This window comes from Sinocyclocheilus grahami, unplaced genomic scaffold (genome assembly GCF_001515645.1).
Source record: "Sinocyclocheilus grahami isolate Dianchi unplaced genomic scaffold, SAMN03320097.WGS_v1.1 scaffold444.1, whole genome shotgun sequence".
In the NCBI taxonomy this organism is placed as follows: Eukaryota; Metazoa; Chordata; class Actinopteri; order Cypriniformes; family Cyprinidae; genus Sinocyclocheilus; species Sinocyclocheilus grahami.
The window spans coordinates 734,756-755,103 of record NW_015505623.1 but is presented as its reverse complement, the minus strand read 5'-3'; the positions used below and the strand labels follow the sequence as shown (position 1 = coordinate 755,103).

The 20,348-nt window shown below is 41.1% G+C and overlaps 1 protein-coding gene across 1 annotated transcript in view; it reads left to right on the top strand.

Annotated features, from left to right (window-relative positions):
* The window catches only part of LOC107552261 (rootletin-like), a 64,045-nt gene extending 45,231 nt beyond the window's left edge, over positions 1-18,814 (top strand). Inside the window, exons 16-37 of the mRNA XM_016234120.1 lie at positions 605-751; positions 1,161-1,391; positions 2,290-2,483; positions 2,875-3,002; positions 5,619-5,788; positions 6,837-7,016; positions 7,198-7,332; positions 8,148-8,291; positions 9,863-10,101; positions 10,430-10,589; positions 11,236-11,403; positions 11,495-11,873; positions 12,078-12,229; positions 13,793-13,913; positions 14,033-14,196; positions 14,547-14,798; positions 14,880-15,068; positions 15,883-16,032; positions 16,816-17,004; positions 17,341-17,472; positions 18,030-18,209; positions 18,329-18,814. Of these exons, the coding sequence (XP_016089606.1) occupies positions 605-751; positions 1,161-1,391; positions 2,290-2,483; positions 2,875-3,002; positions 5,619-5,788; positions 6,837-7,016; positions 7,198-7,332; positions 8,148-8,291; positions 9,863-10,101; positions 10,430-10,589; positions 11,236-11,403; positions 11,495-11,873; positions 12,078-12,229; positions 13,793-13,913; positions 14,033-14,196; positions 14,547-14,798; positions 14,880-15,068; positions 15,883-16,032; positions 16,816-17,004; positions 17,341-17,472; positions 18,030-18,209; positions 18,329-18,412 (3,888 nt within the window). The 3' untranslated portion in view covers positions 18,413-18,814. The remainder of the gene's footprint in view (positions 1-604; positions 752-1,160; positions 1,392-2,289; positions 2,484-2,874; positions 3,003-5,618; positions 5,789-6,836; positions 7,017-7,197; positions 7,333-8,147; positions 8,292-9,862; positions 10,102-10,429; positions 10,590-11,235; positions 11,404-11,494; positions 11,874-12,077; positions 12,230-13,792; positions 13,914-14,032; positions 14,197-14,546; positions 14,799-14,879; positions 15,069-15,882; positions 16,033-16,815; positions 17,005-17,340; positions 17,473-18,029; positions 18,210-18,328) is intronic.
* Positions 18,815-20,348: the final 1,534 nt, after the last annotated feature.

Here is a 20,348-nt window from a genome sequence, read left to right as displayed (position 1 = left end):
TAGCTCACACATTCTCTTAAACCACTCATTCATTTACTCCCTTCCTCACTCAGTCACTCATTTATTCACATACTGTATTTACTCACTCATTAATTCATTCTTTCATTCACATATTCACTCATTCATTCATCTTAACAACACCTGATCTAAGTCTGTATAAAACTGTTCTCACCTGCATGTTGCTACAGTGAATTACATCCAGTCATAAAACTGTTTACCCAGTTTTGCATTATTTATCCATTAAGTAAATACAGAGTTTTTCCCCTGTCAAAATTCCAGCTCAGTTGTTGAATTACTGGAAACTCAGTTTACTTTGACCTTGGGTGAGTTATGTAGCTCTGCTTATTTGTAGTGGTTGATATTTACCATGCAAAACTGCCTTTGTAGGATTTTTCATCACTTACTCTAACTTACAGTTGTCCACACTTCCGCAGTTCTACCACAGGTCATTCTGGGGACAAAATATAACAGTGCTATTAAACATCTCTGCAGACATATTTTACCCTAACCGCTGAATACAAAATAAATGCTGGTTATCTGAACTTGGTAGCTAATGATTGTATATAACCAAATTCCCACTGATGTTTGTACTGCCTCCCTATAGGCAGAGGCCCAGAATGCTGAGCAGGAACTGGTGCTCACTAAACTACGAAGTGAAGATGCAGGGCTACAGGACTCCCTGGCCAAGATGGGAGCCCTGAGTGAGGGATTGGCTAAAGATAAGGTCGAATTGAACCGTCTTCTCTTACAGGTCAGGGTCACTGGATAGTGTGCATAATGTTTATACTCATAATTTATTTTTTATTTTTTTAATTTGTGACTTTTGATTAAAGTATTAAATCTTGAATAATCTCTAGTTTCTCACATTCAGTTATTTTTCAGGGAAAGAAAACAAAATAAGAAGGTAATTACTGGGTTAAGCAATTTGTGTGGATGCTAGTTTTTTTATTACATCATGGTGTGAAACAACTGATCATTTTAGTAAAGGAAATGGTTTACGATGAAGCTGGCTGACAAAAGAATGGTCCTGGTATGGATACCAGCATACCAACATCCGCATCACAATATATGATGGCGGCCAGAAAGGCTGGTCTTTTCAACGTGGTAATCATCATGCTATGTATTCATAAAAATATTGTTTTTGACCTATCTGCTGCCAGGTCGAGTCCGAAAAGGCAGAGCTTGGAGAACGCAAACGGGAGGCAGAGCTAGAGCGAGCAGCAGCCAGAGAGGAGCTAGGTCGATTTCAGCAGGAGCTGTTAGACCTAACGGTGGAGAAGCGTGCTCTAGAGGCCTCCCACATTCACCTTCAAGAGACCCGAGTGACCCAAAATGCAGAGTACAACCTCCTACAGAGGGAGAAAAGTTCAGCCCTGGAGCAACACGCCCAGGTCAGTCACTCTCCTCCTCACAAAATGAGGAGGGCGTGTGCCCCATTACCCAGCATGATTCACAGCTCTCAGCTACGCTCTAATGGGTCTTGTTGTCACATTAAAAAGCCAAGAGAAGATATTGGACCCATCTGCCGTGGTACTCAACACCTTCCTCCAAGAGTTCCATATATGAATCTTGGCCCAAGTGTGCGTTTTATGAGTGGCAAAGGAATTGAATGGGGGAAGCAAAGGGGATCTCGAGTACAAATGAAGGACAGGAGGACTAGAGAGATAGATATTACAGACGGGTAGTATCACAGTGAGAGAGAATGAGTGAAAAAAGCTGTAAATAATAAGCTTGATCTGTCTGCTCGCAGCTTTGCAACAGACAGTGTGGAATTCATCTGCTCTTTTGTCTACACCTACACTCATGTTTTACTGAGGTGTCACTATATTAGACTAGTGTTTTAAAGTTGTCATAAATCACTAGATCCTAATGTAATCTCCATTTTTACATTTTACATTTACATTTTTACTTGAAGAAATATTGTAAATTATTAATACAGTACATTATTTGCAACATTTCCTTGTCCATTTTACTCGCTGCTTTTTCAGTTGACCTGCTTGGCAGAAAAGTGAAATAAAATTTCCTTTGGTTTGCTAGCAAACGGTTTAGTGCAGGCTCAGTGGGGAAAGTTTGAACATATCAGGAAAATATTTGGACAGCCTGCTGTTCCTAAGTGGTCTGTTACTGGCATAATCTAGGATCTCACGTGTTTGACAAACCACCAAATTATTAGATATCATCTGAGTACTTGATTCATAATCCTGACATTGATCTACTATCAGCAACCACTGGATTTCCAAAATGTACATGTGTTTGTGTGTGTGTGTGTGTGTGTGTGTGTTTGTGTAGGTCAGTAAGCAGAAGCAAGCCCTGCAGGAACAGTTGAACACATGTCGTAGAGAAATGGAGCTTAGTGCTGCTTCGCTAAAGAAGACTTGCAAAGAGAGAGATGAACTAGCAAGAGACAAAGCCAATCTCACAGTGCAACTTACCTCAGAGCAACGTAAATCCAAGGCCCTGGCCCAAGACTTGGCCTCTCTGCGGTGAGTCAATGTGTGTTAGTGTTTTAGTGTGAGTAGGATTTGGTGTATTAATGTGTTTATATGGGCTAAGTGTTTGTATTTATGTTGGAGTTTGAGGTTGGCAGGCAAAGTAAAACACCTGTGTTTTCAGTGAATTTTTTGTGTAATTATCAATTGGGCCTTTTCGATCACGTAACTCTTCCTAGTTTCACTAAGTCTTTTCCGTGAGAGAATCACCATGAGGTTAATAACCCTGTGTTTTGCTGTGTAAATCATCTCCAGAACATCTCATCTGTCTTGAATGATGTTAGCTAAAGAAACAACCATTTAAATGTGTTCATTAGCTTCACAAAACACAACCTATTTTTCTTTGTATTCTCTCACCATCTCTCTTGCTTTTTCTTTTGCTCAGGGCAGAGAGAGAGTCTCTAGAGTCAGGTCTGTTGGACAGGCAGGAACTGACCTCGATGCTAGAGGCTGACCGGGCTAGACTAGTAGGAGAGAATGCTAGTCTACAGCAGGCTAACGAGACTTTGACACGTGAGTGTCTCTTCAGGGAGCCTCTATTCCTCTCTCATTGATTTGGCTGAGCCCACTGGCCATTGGGCCCCAGCTATAGTCCACAAGGGGCCCATATTTTAACCCAGAACTGGGGAAGTATTAAATCTTGAATAATCTCTAGTTTCTCACATTCAGTTATTTTTCAGGGAAAGAAAACAAAATAAGGTAATTACTGGGTTAAGCAATTTGTGTGGATGCTAGTTTTTTTATTACATCATGGTGTGAAACAACTGATCATTTTAGTAAAGGAAATGGTTTACGATGAAGCTGGCTGACAAAAGAATGGTCCTGGTATGGATACCAGCATACCAACATCCGCATCACAATATATGATGGCGGCCAGAAAGGCTGGTCTTTTCAACGTGGTAATCATCATGCTATGTATTCATAAAAATATTGTTTTTGACCTATCTGCTGCCAGGTCGAGTCCGAAAAGGCAGAGCTTGGAGAACGCAAACGGGAGGCAGAGCTAGAGCGAGCAGCAGCCAGAGAGGAGCTAGGTCGATTTCAGCAGGAGCTGTTAGACCTAACGGTGGAGAAGCGTGCTCTAGAGGCCTCCCACATTCACCTTCAAGAGACCCGAGTGACCCAAAATGCAGAGTACAACCTCCTACAGAGGGAGAAAAGTTCAGCCCTGGAGCAACACGCCCAGGTCAGTCACTCTCCTCCTCACAAAATGAGGAGGGCGTGTGCCCCATTACCCAGCATGATTCACAGCTCTCAGCTACGCTCTAATGGGTCTTGTTGTCACATTAAAAAGCCAAGAGAAGATATCAACACCTTCCTCCAAGAGTTCCATATATGAATCTTGGCCCAAGTGTGCGTTTTATGAGTGGCAAAGGAATTGAATGGGGGAAGCAAAGGGGATCTCGAGTACAAATGAAGGACAGGAGGACTAGAGAGATAGATATTACAGACGGGTAGTATCACAGTGAGAGAGAATGAGTGAAAAAAGCTGTAAATAATAAGCTTGATCTGTCTGCTCGCAGCTTTGCAACAGACAGTGTGGAATTCATCTGCTCTTTTGTCTACACCTACACTCATGTTTTACTGAGGTGTCACTATATTAGACTAGTGTTTTAAAGTTGTCATAAATCACTAGATCCTAATGTAATCTCCATTTTTACATTTTACATTTACATTTTTACTTGAAGAAATATTGTAAATTATTAATACAGTACATTATTTGCAACATTTCCTTGTCCATTTTACTCGCTGCTTTTTCAGTTGACCTGCTTGGCAGAAAAGTGAAATAAAATTTCCTTTGGTTTGCTAGCAAACGGTTTAGTGCAGGCTCAGTGGGGAAAGTTTGAACATATCAGGAAAATATTTGGACAGCCTGCTGTTCCTAAGTGGTCTGTTACTGGCATAATCTAGGATCTCACGTGTTTGACAAACCACCAAATTATTAGATATCATCTGAGTACTTGATTCATAATCCTGACATTGATCTACTATCAGCAACCACTGGATTTCCAAAATGTACATGTGTTTGTGTGTGTGTGTGTGTGTGTGTGTGTTTGTGTAGGTCAGTAAGCAGAAGCAAGCCCTGCAGGAACAGTTGAACACATGTCGTAGAGAAATGGAGCTTAGTGCTGCTTCGCTAAAGAAGACTTGCAAAGAGAGAGATGAACTAGCAAGAGACAAAGCCAATCTCACAGTGCAACTTACCTCAGAGCAACGTAAATCCAAGGCCCTGGCCCAAGACTTGGCCTCTCTGCGGTGAGTCAATGTGTGTTAGTGTTTTAGTGTGAGTAGGATTTGGTGTATTAATGTGTTTATATGGGCTAAGTGTTTGTATTTATGTTGGAGTTTGAGGTTGGCAGGCAAAGTAAAACACCTGTGTTTTCAGTGAATTTTTTGTGTAATTATCAATTGGGCCTTTTCGATCACGTAACTCTTCCTAGTTTCACTAAGTCTTTTCCGTGAGAGAATCACCATGAGGTTAATAACCCTGTGTTTTGCTGTGTAAATCATCTCCAGAACATCTCATCTGTCTTGAATGATGTTAGCTAAAGAAACAACCATTTAAATGTGTTCATTAGCTTCACAAAACACAACCTATTTTTCTTTGTATTCTCTCACCATCTCTCTTGCTTTTTCTTTTGCTCAGGGCAGAGAGAGAGTCTCTAGAGTCAGGTCTGTTGGACAGGCAGGAACTGACCTCGATGCTAGAGGCTGACCGGGCTAGACTAGTAGGAGAGAATGCTAGTCTACAGCAGGCTAACGAGACTTTGACACGTGAGTGTCTCTTCAGGGAGCCTCTATTCCTCTCTCATTGATTTGGCTGAGCCCACTGGCCATTGGGCCCCAGCTATAGTCCACAAGGGGCCCATATTTTAACCCAGAACTGGGGAACAGCTGAGGTGTGAGCCGAGGTTCTCTCTAGAGCTTCACAAAGTCCCCTCACAGATAGCATCCACACTGTACTATTTATGTGTTGGTGCTGTCACTATATATTGTGTAATGATGATTCCAAAGAGCATTATAATTTCATGTTTCCAGCATGCTGGAACTCAGTGTGTCCCTAATGTATCTTTTCATTTCAAAGCATGTTTCTCCTCTGTGTACATACTTGCTCTTTCCTTTGCACAGGTGAGCTGTCTAGTGTTCACGGTGAACACGAGCAGCAAATGTCCTGGGCTTTACAGGAGAAACAGGCTTTAGAGTTAAAGCTTGCTCAGGTCGAGAGAAATGCACAACAAGCCCTCATTACAACACAGCAAAGCCATCAGGAACAACTGCATACTGAGCGAAAGCACAAGGTATCACTGGAATTTTGAGATAAAGGCACTGTCCCTAATGACACACTTGATGTGTAATTGTTAGGGGTGTAAATCTTTGGTAACAGCGAATCAATTCAATTTTAATTGATTTAATTTGGTTCAAATGTTTTTTTTTCCCCATACAAATGAGTCATCATTTAAGTCATATTTATAGACATGCATATTAATCTACAGGGTCTTGAGGCATGCAATGATCAGAGTTGTCACCTTTGAGCTAACCAGTAAACTAATACATTATGCAATGTAAATTGTTACACCATTAGTGCTTGCAGGCTTTCTGACTTGCAGTGGCTGTCACATGCACATCCATAAATTCACAACACCTTTCCCATTTGAAATTTTAGATTTCAAAATCATCTGCAGTTGCTATGTGCCCTTTTGCTGAGCCCATAAAAAACCTGCTCTGATGCAAGTTTCACTGTGTATTATTACCAAACAGTCTACAGTATATGGCATTATCCACCTTATTTTTCAACTCGGAAGTGGTTATTTTCTTTGAATGTGCAAGACTTCTGATTCGTTACCTATTATACAGGTAACCTGCACTATATATAACCTGAAATATATATAGTGCAGTAAACGGTAATACTATTTGCACTTGAAACCAGTTTGTTTTGAAAATAATAAATAATAAGATAACAAATAACAGTTTGCAACGTCAAGCAGGAAGCAGCATAACAGACTGTTTTTGTACAGTTATAATAACTGGCTGGCAATAAATCGGCTACACCTTCTCTTATGTTAAAAAGTGAGCACTCAGAAAAGGACTACAAGGGTTTTGGACAGCATTTGGAACAGGGTCATAGAGTGAACTGCTCTATCCAGCATCCAACATAGCTCAGCAAACAGCTCAGTATTCATTGTGTGTTTATTTCAGACATGTAAACTGCCATAGATTTAGGACTATCAGAGAAATTCTGGCAGAAAATGCAATTGAAATGCAATAACCCTAGACTGTAAAACTCTCCTGTGGTTCAAGAGAGTATTTGGATGCTTATAACACATGCACCTGTCTTGTGTGTCTCAGGAGCGCATGCGTGCGGAGTTGTGTGCACAGAGGGAGCAGGCAGAGTCGCAGCTGTGGGCTGAGTGCGAGGAGCTGCGCATGCAGAGTCGCAGAGTTCAGCAGCAGCTGCAGGAAGAACTGGCCAAGCTGCAGCAGCACTGTACAGAGTCCCTGCTGCAGGCCGAGAGCCATAAACAGCAGGTGTGTGTATTTGTGTCTCAGAGGAACACAGTCAAAACCTTTTGACAACTTCCTTTCAATCTGATCAAAAAGCGTGTCCCATATAGCCTTAAACCATCTGCAGTCAGACCATGGGACAGATGGCATCACTGTAAGATGGTTCTACCGCATTAACTCTGAGTTAACTGTGCTTGATTGGCAGGTTCTGTCTAAGAAGGAGGCAGAGAAGGCTACTCTTTCTGAGCGCATAATCACCCTTGAGCGTGACACAGAGACAGCTGCCTTTGAAAAGGATCGAATGCGTAGAGACTTCCTGAGCAAACAGGAGCAGGACAAGGTATAATAAATCCAAATATGTCTTTGGATCATGTTTTGTCCTTATTAGATTAGGGCTGTAAAGTTACCCATTAATGCATGACATTAAATATTTAATAGCGTTCATTCACACATTTATTGAATTTGACATTAAAATCTATTTGGAGCTAAAGAACACATATACACACTAGTCCATACCAAAGCACATGTTTCTCAGTAAATTGAGAAAATAAACAATGTATTTATTGTTAATTTGCATTTCTGTGTGGTGAAATGTAATCACTGAAGAGTAAAATTAACAAAGTTCTATGTAAGAATAAGTTCATAAAGTGCAAGGAAAATTGTTTCATTATTGAATTATTGCTGATTTGAAATTCTGTGTTTCCACATCCACTGTTTGTTTTTATGCAGATTGATAAATATATAAAGTATGTCAGAATTCTTAAAGTCTTATAATTATTAATTATAATTATTTTCATTTTATGGCCAGAAAAATGATAAACTACATAATTAAAATAAGTATATTAAAAATTCTGTACTATTTTGAATAAATATTTATTTATTTATTTATTTATTTGCTTTAAAGGGACCTAAAGGAACTTGTTAACTGCAGAAAAATTATCCTGAGTAAATGCATAATTAAAATAAGTATATTAAAAATTCTGTACTATTTTGAATAAATATTTATTTATTTATTTATTTGCTTTAAAGGGACCTAAAGGAACTTGTTAACTGCAGAAAAATTATCCTGAGTAAATATTTCAATCAATTGACAGCCCTAATTTCATGCATCACATTATTATATACATTTTTTGTCTCTCCTCCCTCTCTCTGTAGGACACTGTTTTAGGGTTGCAGGCAGAGTTTCAGGACCTACGGTCTCGTTTCGAGGAGTCTCTGAGTTCCCGTGAAGTTTCGGAGCGCAGCTTAAATGACCAGATCAGAGAGCTTTCTATGCAGAGGCAGGAGGCTCAGCAAGAGGTCACACAACCCAAGACTTTACATTCCAGTTGTTCAGGCACAGAAACATTTTTATAATCCAGAACACAAAAAAACCTATAGCCCAAGAGAGCAGTAAAAATTTTATTTGTGCCAGTGCCAAATAACCAACGTCATGTAAGTTAGGAGGTGCGTTAGTTAATGTTGGGCTGTGAGGCAACATAAGGCCTGTTGGAGTCCAACTTGTACTGTACCTACCAGGGGCAGCCTTGGGGAGCACCATTTAGCACACACTCATGTTGAACTTGGCATTGGTTAATGTATATTGAGCATGCTCCAGGTGCCACCAGTTTGATTGGCCGCCACACATGTTTGTGCTTGTTTCCATGTGTGTACACTTCTACCTTTCAGGCTCAAGGTCATCCTTCGGAATTGACCTCTGCACATACCTCAGGCTACAGATTTAGTTGTTTGAACACTCTATGCCCATGCACCCAGAGTGATATGTTACTCAGTGGCTGTGGTGAGAACTTCATCTCTAGGTGAGGTTGTCTACTCACCAAGATGGATTCTCCTCTCCTGTTTGATTATTTTCACTAATCCTCCTCCAGCTTGCTCTGTTCAGACAATGGCAAACCACCAGTGGTGAGAGGGAGTGAAAGGCAGAGGCTCTCTGTATGATATGAAAAGGAGAATTTGCAGTCACAAATAAGCAGGTGCTCAGAAGTTTATTTTTTCCTGTTTTGTAATGAAAGTCATCTCCATGGAAACACCGCCCCCAACTCTTAAACAGAGGTCATCTCTAACCCAACTGTCCTTCACTGTCCTACTAACCCAACCCCCCTATCAATGAATTAAACCAGTGTGGGCTTGGCATGGGCTTATTTCTTTTAGATTAAGATTTATGAGAAGAAAACATCTTGTGTGGCCCAGTGAACACACATTTCTTTTTAACACACTAGCATCTACACATGCTTGTACACACCGCTGATGTTTCTCATCATCACTGCTGTGTGTGGCAGTCTTTGGAGCCTGTCCTGTCTTTCTCTGCATTCTGGCTGCATTTTGGGGAAAAAGAGCACTGTAAAATGATTAGCTGTAGCCAAGCAATTACCAGAATGTGGGTCATATTCCTGTGTTTACATGGGCGAGGAGTTTCACCCTGAGCATATCTGCTGAAAGTTTTTGAAAATTTGAACCATTTCACATGCACTTAAAACACATTTTTAAGTGCAAACTAGAATGTGCCCTGAAATCCAGCTTTGAAAGGAGGGCAGAACTCTTTGGATGAGTCTGATGCTCACATGCTTTGAGAAGCTGAATGGAACAAGGCAGTGGAATTTTACTAATAGGCTGTTTCCATTTCATTCATCTCATGGAAAATGATGTTGAATTGTCCTCTGCAAAACAGTGCCACGTAAGGAATATGACTGTTAGAAATCTTCACTCCCTCTGTGGTGTCACATCACCACAGTTGAGTGATTTAAATGGACTTTATTTTAGATAGATAAAGTTACACCATTGCACTCAAACCATGACCCATCACTCCTTTTGTATTTACAGAAATCATTTGGTTTCATTGAATCTTTCCCTCTCATCTCTGTCTCTTTCAGGTGGAGCGTTTGAGGAGGGAATTGAGTGAGGTGGAGGGGAGCAGGGACTCTGGCCGTAAGGAACTGATGGAGGCCCACCGAGAGCTAAGGGAGTGTTTGCAGGACAGGGACACCCAGCGGCGTGAGGGCATGGAACTGAAGAGAGATTTAGGAGATGTTGTGAGAGAGAAAGAGGCCATCCAGGCTTCTAATCATGAACTCCGAACAGCTGTGAAGAGAGCCGAGTTTGAAAACAACAGGTTTAGCATACTACACATATTTGAAATATCATATTTGATATATTTTGTATTACATACCTGTTTCCTGTTAGCTTGGCTAGCAGAATATAACAGCAGATCATCACTGAGATGTGATTTTAAGTGATAGACATAAATGAAAACAAAGTGAATTAATCTAAAACAGTTTAAAAAAGAGGTGCACTGTATGGTATAACCTAAATATCAGCAAAGGAGTACAAATGTCTTTATGGGATATCAAACATTCCCTGTAAGGCCCAGTTTCTTTATGGAACAAGGAATTAGCATCATTAAAAATTTATTAATCTTCCCTTTTTTTCTTTTTTATCAGTTTGAAGCGAGTGGGAGAAGAAAAGGATCAGAGGCTGACAGTGTTGGAGGAATGTAAATCCTCCCTCCAGCAGGAGGTGCTGAAGCTGAGAACCAACATGCGTGAACTTGAAAAATCTCGCTTGCAGGCACGCAGAGAACTGCAGGAACTGCGCAGGCAGGTCAGGGCCCAAGAAATCAAAGGTTTTTCTTTTATAGCCAGTGCCTTAACATTATTTTAAATATCAGCATGTCAAATTATTAATTTTTTTTGTTTTTAGCCTAGCCATTTACACATATGTGACCCTGGACCACAAAACCAATCTTAAGTGTCGGTTTGTCAAAATGAATAAATAAGCTTTCCATTGATGTGTGGTTTGTTAGGATAGGACAATATTTGGTCGAGATACAACTATTTGAAAATCTGGAATCTGAGGGTGCAAAAAATCTAAATATTGAGAAAATCGCCTTTAAAGTTTTCCAAATGAAGTCCTTAGCAATGTATATTACTAATTAAAAATTAAGTTTTGATATATTTACGGTAGGAAATTTACTAAATATCTTCATGGAACATGATCTTTACTTAAGATCCTAATGATTTTTGGCATAAAAGAAAAATCTATAATTTTGACCCATACAATGTATTTTTGGCTATTGCTACAAATATACCCCAGCGACTTAAGACTGGTTTTGTGGTCCAGGGTCACATATACAATGGAACAAAATGTTGTATTACCAGGTCTGCGTTGCATCCTCGTCCTCATAAAATTCAAGTTTTGTATACATTGCAAGCATTTTTGTAAAATAAAAAAGCGTGTGTCTGAGCAGGTAAAGACATTACAGGGTCAGTGCACTCAACAAGGGCAAGAGTTGAGTGACATGCAGGCCAGACTGACCCAGGAAGAGCATAGAGAGGAGAAAATGAGAAAGGAGACCTTTACTCTCAGACAAAGAGTACTGGAAAGCGATACTGGCAGAGAGGCAGCTCTGAAAGAGGTACAACATACAAACTGGCATAAATATAGAATCCACACTCACATGCAGTAACACACTTAAACTGTTGGAACTGGTCTGTCTGTGTTAAAAGGCTGCAGGCTTGCAGTGGCGTGTAGCAGACCTGGAAGAAGCACAGCGCCAGGAGAAAGAGTTGCAGCAACAACGGGATGCTGATCTTCAAGAGAGCCAAGTGAAGCAGCGTGAGGAGGTTGCTCGCTTGGAGGGGGCACTGCAGGAGGCCCAGGCCCAGCTCAGGGAGCTTGGGCTGAAGGTGAGTCTAGCAGAGGCCCAGGGGCTGGAAGAGCAGCTGGGACAGAATGACGCAATACGGAGAGATCTTGAGCACAGGTTGAATGTTCTCAGTTCTACCCTAAGACGTACACTTGGAAGCGGACGTGGAAGACAGTCACCTGCACCTGGGGAACGTGGACGGAGTCCCTCACCATGGAGAACTCGATCACCTGTGAAAGGTAATGCATTCTCAGTCCAGTAATGAATCAGGTCTCTGTAGCAAAGGTTAGCTAAAGGTCAAGAAGAAGATCACCACTCTTACATTACAAAGGATTCTTTTCTTAAAATCTAAAGGTTATTAATCAATGTGCTGCTATAACTTACATGGTGTTCTAAGTTACTTGTGAGAAGAATTAAATTAAAAATTCTGTGTATACCCTCAGGTGAAAGCATGTCAGATGAACCTGGGGTGAGTGGATTGCCGGTGTGTTCTCTGTCCCCCTCCCCCGGAGAGGAAGGAGAATTGGATTTGGACTCAGTTCACATGTTGCTGCGTAGCTTCCAGCAAGAGCTCAGGGACACACAGAGAGAGCGGGTACATGACACCTCTAAATTGCCACAAAGGACACAAAGGCATCATAAAAGCAGTCCACCCAGCTATACTATAATTATGCTAGACTTCTCTTTCAGTGAGCTGTTAACTGCTGTGACTGAATTACTCTATTAGAACGGAGTAGAAACAAATCAGTCTGATTTGTGAATAAATCATTCAGGTTGTTTTTGTGAGCTTGATCCAACTTACAAGAATGATTTGTCCACTAATTCGGCAATGCTGCTTTCCCCTTCAGGAACTCGAGCTGCGTCGAGTCGCTTTGGGAACGCCCTTGCGTGACCGCGTTCTGAAGCACGTGTCAAATCCGTCCAATGGAGCAGCGAGACGTCACGAGCAGGGTGACGTAAGCACCAGAAAGCATAAAAGCACATCCGGCCGGGCGCAAACCAGCTTCTGCTCTTCAGTAGCGCTCTGTGTATGTGTCTGTCTATTTACTGTTGTCTGTCCGCACAAGCACTCATATATATAAAACAATGAGAAAGTCTATGGCGAGCGAACGGCATTACAAACGCTGTGTTTCTCCCTGCCCACGAGAAAGAGAGAAACTTTTTCCCCCGCGAGAGAGAAAGAGCCAGACGCTTCATCTATCTTCCTCCGAGGAGGTGGATGTGACAAGTGTCGAGACAGAGGAGACTGTGGACTCGCCACCACAGTCCCTCGCGTATGAGGTGTGATTTGTGCTTATGGGGGGTGATTCGCGCCAAAAATAAAATATCGTGTCGTGGGGATCGCGGGTGGATTTAGCGGCTAGATCCGCGGCTCTCTCTCTCGCGCCCACAGTCCCTCGCGTATGAGGTGTGATTTGTGATTATGGGGGGTTCCCTGCAGGCGCTACTTCATCGAAGCTGGTTTGCGCCCGGCCGGATGTGCTTTTATGCTTTCTGGTGCTTACGTCACCCTGCTCGTGACGTCTCGCTGCTCCATTGGACGGATTTGACACGTGCTTCAGAACGCGGTCACGCAAGGGCGTTCCCATAGCGACTCGACGCAGCGTCTCGTTCCCTCGGGGAACCATGGTTACATATGTAACCTAGAGACGTTTTTATGAACTCCTATGAACATGACAAGGAGAGCCATGGTGGATGTCAAGATTTTCAGTGAATAATGACTTAAATTTTGGTCTGTTCTTCACAAAAAGCTCACATAAAAATTTTTTGGCCTGCATATATGATACTTCTGTATCCATTCATTGTAACTGCATGGAAGATTAACTAGTACATTCTTCAGAGTTTCTCCTTTTGTGTTCCACAGAAGTCAAGGTCATACAGGGTTTGAACAACATGTTTAAATGAACTATTCCTAAGCTGAAACATAAAACTTAACACAGTATACACTTCCCCTTCCCATAAAAACCCAAGATTTGCAGGATTTGACCTTAGAAATGTTTTTGTTTTGAACATGACCATTTATGCCATGGACAAAACTATAGTGAGGGACACACAATAATGGAGGATCTGAAACAACACAAGGTGTATCAATAACAATAACCATAAGAACAAAAAGAACATGAACAACCTTCTCTTTGTCTTACTCTTGAGATTGTAGGATAAGGCCCAAGCACAGGCGCATAGGCTCAGCAAGCAGGTAGAAAGCCTGCAAGCCAGTCAGGAGAGAGGCAACACGCGTATACAGATGCTGAAACAATCTATCAGAGAGCTGGAGGAGGGTAAGAGCTAATTCTAGCCTGATACTTGGGTACACACTACTCAGTGAATTAAATGATGTCCGCACCAGTTCGCAGCTCTGTTTTTGCTTATCATGTAATTGTGTGTGTATGTTTGCCAGGAAAGCGTGAGTTGGTCAAGCATTTAGAAGGGACACAAGCATCACTCGCCTTACGGGATGAGGCGGTTCAGAGTGGGGAATTACAGAATAGGATTATGAGTGAAGAGCTGGCCAAAATGAAGAACAGCCAACAGATAACTGAGGCAGAGGCCAAAGCACTGCAGGTTAACACTCATATATTCTACACTAACACAAAGATGGTTTGCAGAGTTGAATGCAGGAGTGATCAGCTACTTTTCAGGACAGAAGTTAAACGCAGTTTTAAAAGATGTACAGTATGTATTATCATTAAACATCTTTGGGGAAAAAAGTTTTTTTTACTCCACTATGAAAACACTCAATGGGATTTTTACTTCTGGAATCCAAGTGGTGCACCAACTCTCTCTCACACAACACCAGTCAGATATAACAAGTAGGAATTATCAAGTGTTCACTGCCACTCCACAATAAAAATCTTTGATGAGTTGTACCTTCGGTCGTCACATTATCAGTATAAATATACTGTTGTATTCAGGAGAAGCTGGAGCGCTCCCAGGCCTCTGAGGAAAGTCTGGAAGCTGAGCGTCGCCGTATGAAGGAGATCTGTGAGGCCGCGGAAGCTCGAGCTGCCAGGCTGGAACTCACACGCCGGGGGTTGGAGGGAGAGCTGCAGCGTGCCCAGCTCCGAGCCACAGAGATGGAGTCGGAGGTCAGCTCACTGCAGGAACGCCTCAACAAACTCCGCAGAGAACTGGGAGACAGTGAAGAGCGTGCTGCCCTCCTGAAGGTGTGTGTAGGTTTGTTCTGTGTCTAAAAGGACATCAGTCATGTTTGAGCATAATAATGCAGCACTGTTGTTCCATTGTAGGTTGAGGGTGAGAGGTCGGCAACTACCTTGGCACACACAGAACTGCAGGAGAGCCATTTGAGGGAGCAACTGCAGGCCATGGCTGCATCCCTGATTGAAAGCAATGCTGCTACAGGAACAGCACAGGATCAGGCCGCCCAGCTGCAGCGAGTTCTCACAGCCAGCGAATATGACCGGAAGATGCTGCAGGTCAGTATTAGTTTTATAGCATGCATAAGTTTGCAGTTTGATAACTGCCTTACTAGCCTGACCATATACTAGCAATACCCTAGCACCAAAAGTCCTACAACAGCAAGACAGAAGACAAGCTTAAACATCTCAACTTGATGTAACTTAAGATAAAACATTAAGCAAATTCTCTATTGAGGCTTTATTAAAAACAGTCAATCATTTTTCTTCATCGTGAACTCACAAACAACCTTATTAAGTTCATTGTGGTTCAGCCACAATCTGTTTTGATCTCAATTCACCTCAGTTCATGTACGGCTTTAATTGAAACCCTACAGATCATCTTACTACCATGGCCACAATGTGAAGTGATTTATGCTGCGGTTGCATAACGTTTCCAGATTTAGATTTTATATATATATATATATATGTATATATATTTTTATTTTTTTTTCTCCTTTGCTGTCTCCTGTTCCCTGAAGGTGCTGGATGACGGTGCATTAAAACGCAGGACTGAACTCATTAATTTTCTCTAGCTCCTCTGGAGGGCTTTTAAGGCTTAGTAAGTCAGTTTTAAAAATGCTGTACAAACAAAAACACTGCACCCTCAGAGTAAATCTTTTTCAGTTTGCATGAGACCTGCCAGCTCTTGCCAATAAAAAGTGATCCAGAGGAGAAAAAGAAAGAAAGAGTGGGGAAAAAGGATAAGAAGACAGGACACTGGTAGTAGTGAAGAGAAGAACAGCCTCCTCATTAAAACTGTATGTGGGTGTGTGATTATGCATGTGTGGAGTGATGCCTGTTCATACTTGCCTGTGTGTGTATATGTGCACAGGAAAGGTTGGATAAGACACGGGAGGCTCTGACAAACAGTAGGAAGCAAAATCATGGGTTGAGTGAGAGACTACAGATCCTGCAGAGAAGCCAGGAAGAGTCTGAACTCAGGGTCTCTGAACTGGACAAACAGAAACGAGGCCTGCAGGAGGTTATGCACACACACACACACACACACACACACACACACACACATATACTCTTACAGTTTACACAATGGGTTAGTTTGCCTAAAATAAAAATTCTGTTATCTTTATATCTTTGATTAATGCAAATACATAGAGCACATCAAATATGGCAATTGGAAGCTCAAACGTGAGTGCTTGACATGCGAAACAAACCTCATTGGTTCTCATATGTCATACAAGTATGGCTGAGCTTCTGTTTAACATATCTGATGTTTCATGAAAATTTTGCTAAATTCGGTACAATGCATGAAATGGAAACATTTATGTTAAAATTGAGCATGGTCCCTTTTCAAAAATAATTTAATAAATAAATAAAAAATTAGAGTTTTGAAGATGAATCACAATCTAATGGGTTTAGAATGACACGTAGGTGAGTAACTTATGACAGAATTTTCATTTTTGGGTGACCTTGTAAATATAATTTGGTCCGTGGAGGCACATGCATAAAACAAATACATTTTGGATTTCAGGCGAACATTTTTTTCCATTTTGTCACCATTGTGCGCCCCTTTTCCTCTGTCTCTCAGTAGAACAATTTCCGTGCCTGTAAAAAAACCCCCACAAAATTAAAAATAACACAACCAAATGTGTCAAATTCTTACACAACATCATATCTTAACCAAACACAAAGACACTCAGTGTTATCTCTTCCATGTTAATCTGAGGAAACCATGTTGATCTACACCAGTTCTGGTCTGGACAGTCATGTAGATGGTGTCTATTCTGCATCTCCTCTAATTCACTAGGCTGTGAGACAGAGGCAACAGGCTGAACAGGAGGTGCAAGAGAGCTATGCACTCTTACAGGGAGAAAAGGAGCAGGTGGCTACTTTGCAGACCACTGCACATCGGCTGCAGGGAGAGAAAGCTGAACTGGAGAGGACACTGCTCTGTCTGGAAAAAGACAGGTCCTCTCTAAAGCGTACCCTGGAGAAGGTACATGTCATGCTGTTATAAATAGCATACACAGTCAAACATAATGACTTTCAAATAGTTTGTTGTTTATGTCATAGACTATGATGTTTCATTTGTGCAAACTAATCAGAGTGTCTTGTCTGTACCCTTAACTACTCTTAGTATTATTGGTTGAGGTACGTTTGCATGAGAGTTTGTTTTGGAGTGTTTGTGTGTATTTGCTATTGACTTGTCTATCTTGTCTGTATAAGTGAAACATAAAATGATCCTCCTACATAAATGTACAGCATGTGACAGTATCTCACACCAGATTTCGATCGTTGATACATTTTGTGTGCATGCGTGTGTTGTGTGCAGGTAGAAAAGAATCGCCAAAGGAAGGTGGTGGAGGTACTGCATGCTGAGCATGAGAGAGAACAGCAAGAACAAAAGATCCGAAATCTAGAGCAAGATTTAAGCGAGACACAGACCGAAATTCACACACTACAGGTGATAGAGATACATACGAATATTATGAATTTTATAATACATGGATCAGCATCTAGTACCCTCGCCGTTTGAAATCTAATCATAATAATATAAATTGGTCCCATCCCTAAAATCGCTGGGATAGACTCCCCACGGCTGTACAGGCAAGCCGTTTAAAAAGGATAGATGGATTACAGAAAAAATATTGCATTACATTAATAATAATAATAATGTATTAATGCTAATTAATGTATTAATGCTAAATTAAGCATTGTATTAATGCTAGATTCATTTTCTGAATAAAATGCGATTGGTTATTGGTCCCAAGTAAACAAACAAGCCCATTTAAAGTCGAATTGCTTTGAAAAGTATAGAAACGGATGTATACAGGCATATTCATGTCTGTAGCCCAAACTTTGTAAAACAAGATTACTTCTCAGGGCCAGGAGTTTATTTATTTATATAGGGATTTACTTTAGTGAGCAGTAGTAAAAGTGTTTAAGAAGCACCACTAATAATAATACAAAAATGAGTCATGTGATTCGTCTGTGACAGGATGTTATGTGTTGTCTCTGCAGTCACAAATCTCTATCTTGGAGCAGACTCACTCCCAGAGGCTCCTGGAAGTGACGGCTCGCCACAGGGAAGAGCTGGACCTGGAGACAGAGCGGATGAGGGACTCCCAGCAACAGGCAGAGAGAGCACTGGCGGCCCGAGAGAAAGCTCACCGCCAGAGGGTCCACTGCTTGGAGGAACAGGTTTGAGAAAGCTGTAAAAATGTGATGGATTGTAATGGTGACATCTACATCACATTCAACAGCTAGACACCTTTAATGAATACTTAACTGCTTTGCAATAACTGCTGTGTGTTTCTCAGGTTTGCACACTGAAAGAACAGTTGGAGCAGGAGATGAAGAGGAGGCAAGCATATATGAAGCAGATGCTGAGATTGGGGCTCTAAAAACTGTAATGACTTGGGAATTCAGCCCACGGTGACCAACTGACAGCTTTTTGTTACCAAACATGTTTGTAGTCTCTCAAAGGCCTATAACCAACGAAACAGGGCCTGTGCTAACATGGATGGACTACTGCATACTGAAATGTAACACACATATACTTCACACACGCACTTTAGATTTAAAAACACACAGAATCACTGGTCTCAGAGAGAACTGTTGGACTGCATTTGCACAAAAACTTTAAGTAATCCTGATCCACACCATAAGAACCCAATAACAACAAACAAAGAGATCACTGTTTCACCAAATGCTTCTCAATTGCCAAATTGTTTTAAGGATTTGTGCAGCAAACTGTTGAAACAGACCATAAATCTACTTAAAGTCTATCCCTGTTCATCTTAGAGTATTAAGTAGTGCTGGGTGGTATTCCAGTTCATACCGAATACCGGTGTTTATTTTTGTTATGATATGAATTTTTAAAATACCGCAATACCGGTATATCGCTTAAACAACGTTCGGACCGCTACACTGTTTGAAAGGGGTCCCTTTTCACTGCTGCACTGTGGTGAGGGAACAGCTGTATGTGTTACTAAGCGTGAAAGTTCCGAAACTGAAGCTGTAGAACTAATAGAACGTGATGACACAGAAGAACTCATCCACAATATCCACATTGACCGCCGGGCCCTGCCATCAGCTCCCGCATCTCACACACACGAGCGACTAGCAACTTTCAGACCCTTTTAGCGGCTTTTTTCCATAGAATATTCATACTGACAAACCTAGTGACTTTTTTGGATAAACCTTAGCTATGGTTCAGTTGGAAGACTTCGCCAGTGCTGTCCAGCGAGCGCGAGGTCTGACTTTCCCGGAGAAGTGTCACCTCTCTCGGCGTCTGTTCTGTGCAGTGAGCGGCAGAGAAGTAGTGCATTCAGTTGGCCGCACCGCAGCCGACTCTTCAATAAATGAGTACAAAACAGCGTTTCTTTGCACCTGTCGCTTACTTATTGTTTGGAATTATAAATATGAGCGTACTTCGTCTGTTAATATCACATGCACTTTTTTGTTTGTTGTTTTGTTATAGTTTGTTACTCAGACGCAGGCAGTGCGCTGCATGAGACAAAAAAGTAATATAGCCAAAACAACCGCATAGCCGCTCTTTAGTGTAGATGCATGTTGATTTTATCAGACGATGCCGCAATTATAAATGAGAGTGACTCCTGTATAACATGTATTAAAAGGGGTCGTGTTTAGTCACTATTTAGTGTGGTATTTTTTGACAATATTCACTCATCATGACAGTAAAATAGGGCATTCTAAGTCAATATACTGCAGTATTTCCTCTCTCAATCAGTAGAAAATATGGTTAACACCCAGTCATGCATGGAAAAAAAAAATACCGCCATGTACCGTGAAACCGGTATAATTTTGAAAAATACCGTGATATACATTTTTGGTCATACCGCCCAGCACTATCATTAAGCACAATCTCAACATCACACACATTTAAAGATCTGTACCTACATTAAATATTTCACCCTAGGTCCCCTAAACTGTTTAGCAAACCACACAATTATTCTCTCTTTTCTTTTTTATAACTTGCTACTCTGTAACTGACATGATTGTTATGATCATTATTTTTAAATAACACAACCATTTAGAGAATAAGATCATCTTGTTTCAGTTAGTACCAATCAGCTAAATTACCGCTAGAGTGAATCAGGACAGAAATTGAATCATATATCTTATCTATAAATGTTGTTTTCATATTAATATTTCCATATGATGTTTCTCTTATTATGGGTGTTAAAACAATTTCTAATTCATAATCACTACTGTGTTACAGGCTATTCCATGTAATAACTATTAGAAAACTAGTCATTTTTATGAGTCAATAAAACCATACAAACAAGAAAAATAACAATGAGATTGATTTTTGTG